This window comes from Phoenix dactylifera, unplaced genomic scaffold (assembly GCF_009389715.1).
Source record: "Phoenix dactylifera cultivar Barhee BC4 unplaced genomic scaffold, palm_55x_up_171113_PBpolish2nd_filt_p 001352F, whole genome shotgun sequence".
Taxonomy (NCBI): domain Eukaryota; kingdom Viridiplantae; phylum Streptophyta; class Magnoliopsida; order Arecales; family Arecaceae; genus Phoenix; species Phoenix dactylifera.
This window is the reverse complement of record NW_024068680.1, coordinates 105,430-111,713: the sequence shown is the minus strand read 5'-3', so window position 1 is coordinate 111,713 and position 6,284 is coordinate 105,430. Positions and strand designations below refer to the sequence as shown.

Genomic DNA, 6,284 nt, shown 5'->3' with positions numbered 1-6,284 from the left:
TAGGTAAAAATATGAAAGAAAATGTCATGTTTTAGATAGTGAAGATAAATACACCAATAAGAAATTTAGATCTATGACACACATTCCTATATTGATTATAACATTCCGATCTCCATTCTTTAAGCCTCATATATATGCTCCTGCATGGCAGTGAAAAGGAGTTTCACTGTAAACAAGAACTTCTTTCATAATATGTTTTATTATTTGTTGTTTGTTGTATTGACAAAGCATTTGATTATGTAGACATGACTGCCCTAAGACATGTTGCTTGGTACTATTATGGGTGTTTGTTCTGGACACTAATAAGGACGGGCAGGTTACCCAGACTACAATATGTAATATTTGACAACACATCAAAATCTATTTCTGGGTATGGTATGTGCACTAAATGTGTGTCCTTTCAATTTATATCAATAGACAAGTTAATTTAGGTGTCAAAATATGTCTCATGAATTGCATACAATAGTTGAGAGGGATATAATTTCTCGAGAACCTCTATAGCTAATTACACCCAAAACTAACTTTTTTTTTTTCCTTTAAAGAAGCATGCTGTATAGGGAAATATTTACTTATCAAGTCATAAAATTATCTAGACCTTAGTGGATGTGATTAAGCATGACGAACTTATGATGTTTCCATGCAATTGCTACAAACAGTTGCTTTTGACTAGTTAATTGCAAGAGAGGGTTTGCTTAGTCATGGATGATAAATTTACCTTCATCATTAGCATTATACATAGATTTGGAAAATTTTAAGAAAATTTCGAGAAGTTGGTACTTTGGCTTGAAAAAGTCACTAAAAAAATTGTTTTTTAAAAGGTATAAAAGGTTTTTTGTGGGTCTTTGAGAGACTATTTCAGGGTAAAGAGGAGAAAAGATGCCTATTGTATAGATTGAGCCCACTGGATAGTGTATAGCACCATTTAATCTCAGGTTTGCTTTTTTACATAATTGTTATTTAGATAAGATATATCTAGTTGTAGTCTTTATATGTTTTGCTAATTATGAGTTATGTTGGTACTAGGTACTTGATAATAATAATTGTTATATCAAGTTGACAATAGTTCTATAGTCACAGAAGTTATGTTATTGAACAATAAAATGTATTTTTTTTTTTAACATTTTCATTGGGTTAAAAAGGAAAGATGAATGATAAGCCTACTCATGCTGTAGGCTTGCCACCTGTCAGGGTAATGACCTTCCCTGGTTGGAAGAAGTTTCTTTGTCCAGGAAGGGGTCACATTAGATGTTTTCAGCAAAAAGTTAGGAGAGGATGGGCAGTCTTGCTCTTGTCTTGAGTACGAAGATCAGAGAAGGTAATCAATGAAATGAGTATCATAACTTTGATTGGGAAAAGTTAAAGATATCTTGCTCGAGCATTAAGATCAGAAAAGTTATGAAGATCAGAGAAGTTAATCAATGAAATGAGTATCATAACTTTGATTGTCAAAAATTAAAGATGCTATATTTAATGCTATAGGAATTAATAGAAACTTACAGAGGGATTATTGCTGCTATTTTTCTTAAGCAAGTTAGATGTAAGAATTGGCTTGAGATGGAGGAAGGCATCTGAAAAAACAGTCATGATTCAATTCTGGAACTATAGGTTCAGATGTTTAGTGAAAACAAAGCAAAAGCAAAAGCAAGTGTGAAAATGTATCTGCTAAAGCAAGGTCCTATTCTGTCATCACGTTCCCATGATACAAAAGAAGTTGGAGAACCTTGAATTCACTGCAAGATTTGTGATTAAAACACTTCATTCTCTAAATGATCCAACAAATAAAAGTTTGATGAGATCACAGATTTACTGATTGAAGAGTTAGAATTCTATGGATGAACTAAATTATCAAAACCAATTAACTTAATTTGGATTGGATGCATTTCACTGAAGTGCACGAGCTGCATTTCACTGAAGTGCACGAGCTGCATTTCACTGAAGTGCATGAGCATACAAGGACCTTATAGGTTACCTTTTGACAGACTGTCAATTTGAAGACACCAGACTGTAATTTGTTAAAATTTGCTGCTGCTGCTATCTTTGCCTCTTGGAATTTTGTATCAGAAACCCAAAGAAAACTCAAAGTTGGAGCTGCGACCATCTCCCTAAGCATGCTGCAAGTCCCCATCGTATTTCAACTGTTACATGTATCACTTTTTGGTCAGCAGAGGCATTGAAATAGAGGAATAGAATGAATTTCACCTCTCTATGATTTATTTTCCAGAAAAGCTTTGGGGGGGGGGGGGGTGCGGCGGGAGCAGCACCCCTCCCTGTGCATATAGCGACAAATTGGCCTTCACAGGTCAAGTATTGACCTGATAAGCACACAGGAAGGCCAAGGTTTCAGAAGATGGAAGATAGAAAAGAGAAAGAAGTGAAAGAGGCTTATATTCATTGACATGATGAGCTCACAGAAAGGCCAAGGTTCCAGAAGATGGAAGATAGAAAAGAAAAAGAAGTGAAAGAGGCTTATACTCAACCCTTCCCAACTTCCCAATTAGTTAGAAACCTCTCCTAACTGGTGAAACGGGTTACCACAACTGGTTGCAGGCCTACAGTGTGAGTACACCATTGAGGCCTACATATATGTGTAGGCCTAGTGCTTTTCTAACAGAATGTGTGACTTTTCATATTTTTCAGACTCGATGAAATTGTGAATCCAAAGATTACGTGAGACAGTATGCTCATTTGTGTGATATATAATTCTTAGGCTTGTTCTATTTTTCTCTTATATCTTTTGTTTTCTATCTTTGGCCTGAAATTGTGAAACAGCCAAAATTGAAAGTTTTTAAGCTCAGTTGAAACCAAAACCAAGTAACTGCATTTTTTTGAAATATGCACATCATTTTCTACAAACCTTTATAAACTTTTAACACTTATCATGATCCTTTTGTCCAATTTTTAGTTACTCTATTTTGCATCATTTAGGTCCACTACTATGTGCAGTCACACATTCAAATTAATGAGTACCGGGATCGTGTAGTTCTGGTAAGCAGTCATTTATATGTTCTCCATAATTTAAGCGCTTGCAGTTTCTTTTTCTAATTTACTTGTTCCTCTTTTAGCCTGCTGCAACAAAGAAGTATGGGCGGCATATAGGCACATGCCTGAAGGTCTTGGATATGACTGGGCTAAAGCTTTCTGCATTAAGTCAAATAAAGGTATGTCTTTGTATTTTTAAAATTTTTATGTATAAATGTATTCTCCAAAATAATGTTTGACTTGTGCTAATTGTAAATTTTCTCTCATATCTGTTATGATGGTTTCAAGTTTTAGATGCTAATGTTAAGATCCTTTACTTAGGAAGACAAGAACTGTTGTTTTGTTTTCATGTGATGTTGGATTATATGTTTATTATTGGTACTTTCATTTAGAATGAAATAATAACCAGTAAAGATTTGAAATTCAGATTATTTTGCAGAATTCTGTTGAAATTAGTTGAATTGCAATCCTTCTATATTCTACTCTGCTGAGACCCCAGCATGAATTCTGACATAATCAAATTGCTGTATAACATCTTCTCAGCATTTCATGAAAATTGTTCCTAGTTTTGTGGCTGATAAAATTTTCTCAGTAGTTTTTCTATCATTTATGTTTCATTACCGTTGGTGAAATTATGCGCTGCATTATATTGCAATTTTCTTTTATTTAGTTCCTAGCTAACAAGTTGCTTTCTAATTATAATAATCCTTTGTAAATCATGTTGTTCATGCTTATAGTGCCAAAAGTTATGTTGAAATATCCTTTCTTGTTTTGGTAATATATTGCAGCTATTAACCATCATATCTACTGTTGACGACCTAAACTATCCAGAGAAGACAGGAACTTACTATATAGTCAATGCTCCATATATATTTTCCGCATGCTGGAAGGTAACTTTCCATGCCTTGTGAATTGAAATTTCCATATGAAGTCTTCATGCTTCTCTAATTATGCTAATTTCGATGCTTTTATTTTTCTACAGATTCGTGCATTATTATATTCAGTTGCTATCTTAAGCAATAGATCTAGTGTGATTTCTATTCCGACTTGTGTCTCTTTTTGCTTATCGGCCAGGTTGTGAAGCCTCTTTTGCAAGAAAGGACAAGAAGGAAAGTGCGAGTACTGCAAGGTTGTGGCCGAGATGAGTTATTGGAGGTAAGAATTTTAAATTATCCGATATTAACAATTTTAATATTTTTTTTAGAGTTTTTGAAACTATGCAAAAAACAGAATATTTGGCAAGCAAAATAAAATCAGTCTGCTGGAACTCAGCACATGATTGTCCAAAAACTAAACCCTGTTTAACTGCACTTTTCCCAACATAGAATTTTCTAATTGTTATTATATTTGATTGTCGACCATTAAACATAAAAAGTTCAATTTATGGTGCACATTATCAGCAATTTGTAGTATCAGTCGAAAATAATAAACCTCAAACGATATTTCAAAAAAGAATGATAAAATGTGGCTTTGGCATTGGATTCGAGCATTCATAGACCAATGTGCTATGTTGAGTTTCTCTCGCCCACATCCTAGCCTGTGTCTAGGACGTTGACAAACTAATCACCATGTGGTAGATGATAATGGCATTCCAGTACTCATGGTGTATTTGTGTTAGCTGTCTTGCCAATCTTATGCTATGGCAGCCCAAGACATAACAGTCAGACTCTCTTTAAACTCAATGGTAAACCACTTTTTGGAGGTTCTAAAGGGACAAACCTTGTAGATCTTGTACTTGCTTCTTGACCATATTATGCTGTGCAAGGAACAAGGGTTTATGTTGAACTTTACTTTTATGCTGTGTAACGAACAAGGGTTTATCTTGAACATCACTTTCTGTTCCATGGTGAGAATCCAAACGGGTAGTATTCAAGCTAATCTTATTTTTGGGTTAGTCAAGTTTGCTAAACTTGTCTACTTATTGGCTTCCTGAGCATCTGATTCGCATGTGGATCACATTTCTGCTTTCTGCTCATTTTGCTGTTGTAGTATTCATATCTCGTAAGTACTCAAAAAACTTCCTTTAATTGGTACATTGTAGGTAATGGAGTATGAGTCCCTTCCACATTTCTGTAGAAGAGAAGGATCTGGATCGTCTCGTTATTCTCCAGGAGCTGATGACTGCTTCTCCTTAGATCATCCTTTTCATCAACAGCTCTACAGCTACATCAAGCAGCAAGCCTTACACCAGGAATTCGTTGCTCCCATCAAACAAGGGTCCTTCCATGTAGATGTGCCTGAATCAGACCTTGAGGGAACAAACATTGTTAAAACTATAGAGTCTGAGCTCCATAACATTGATGACCGAAATGGGCTTCCTCACTCAATGAACAAGCTTAAAATTGACAGTGCATGAAAGTGCACTTGCTAGGGATAATATTTAAAACTACAGTTTGCCCTTGCTAATCCCCTAACAAAGGTTTGTGCAGTAAATCAGTTTGAGTTCTGTTGTTTTTCCGTCCAGACACAATTGTTGATGTACAAGAAGTGGGTGCGCCCCCTCAGTGCTGGCTCTATAGGAGGGTGGAGACAGCAACAAAGGCCCTCTAATATTTAGCCCGGTAGGGGGAGAGAGTTGCAAGTCATAGTGTAACTTAATCTGAAAATATATCGCAAATGTTCGGTAGTCTAAATACTTATTTCTCTAGGTTAAATGTTACCAGAAGCTTGTAGTATTTTGCATATTGAAGTATATGTTGTATGTTGTATGGCCTGCTCTAATTTTCAGGGCATAATAAAATGAATTTTCTGATAACACATGAGAGGCTTTCTTTTATTTCTTAAATGGTTTGTTGGACTCTTAATCCAGCTGAGATATAAATAGTAGTTTTGTCTGAAGGTCTATCTTTTGTTGCTTCCAGGTCAGTAATAAGGATCATTTTAGGTTTGTTTTTGTAGTGAGATCTCATTTGAGGTGGTCTGATAATGTAAGATCCCAATTTCTTCTCCAGTTAAATATTCAGGGTGCTACGCCATGTCCCTCATGCCTAGGAATGCAATTCTTCAGAGGTCCAGTTCTCCAGAAAGCAAAACTCCCTGAACATGCTGAGTCTATTTAAGACGTCAGGGATTTCACGTTCATCCATCATTCATCTTATGTGGTAATTAATAGTTTCCTGTCAACGTTGAGCATGGTAATGCCTCCATCAGAGCACGGTCCAAGCAGCCAAAACTACCTCTATCGAATCCAAAGGCGAAAAAAAAAATTACAAATTACAGAAGGCCACACCTTTTAAATTGTAGTGTCTGCTCGTGAACATGAGGCCACCACTTGGAGGGACAATTTCATGAAGTTTGCCAAGGAT

General features: G+C 35.6%; 1 protein-coding gene across 1 annotated transcript; it reads left to right on the top strand.

The window, feature by feature from the left end:
- Positions 1-1,144: 1,144 nt before the first annotated feature.
- Positions 1,145-5,731, top strand: LOC120108480 (phosphatidylinositol/phosphatidylcholine transfer protein SFH9-like). The gene is made up of 6 exons (XM_039122079.1): positions 1,145-1,189; positions 2,926-2,985; positions 3,063-3,158; positions 3,768-3,869; positions 4,054-4,134; positions 5,021-5,731. Exons 1-6 carry the CDS (start codon positions 1,145-1,147, stop codon positions 5,333-5,335), a joined length of 699 nt encoding a protein of 232 aa, XP_038978007.1. The 3' UTR covers positions 5,336-5,731.
- Positions 5,732-6,284: the final 553 nt, after the last annotated feature.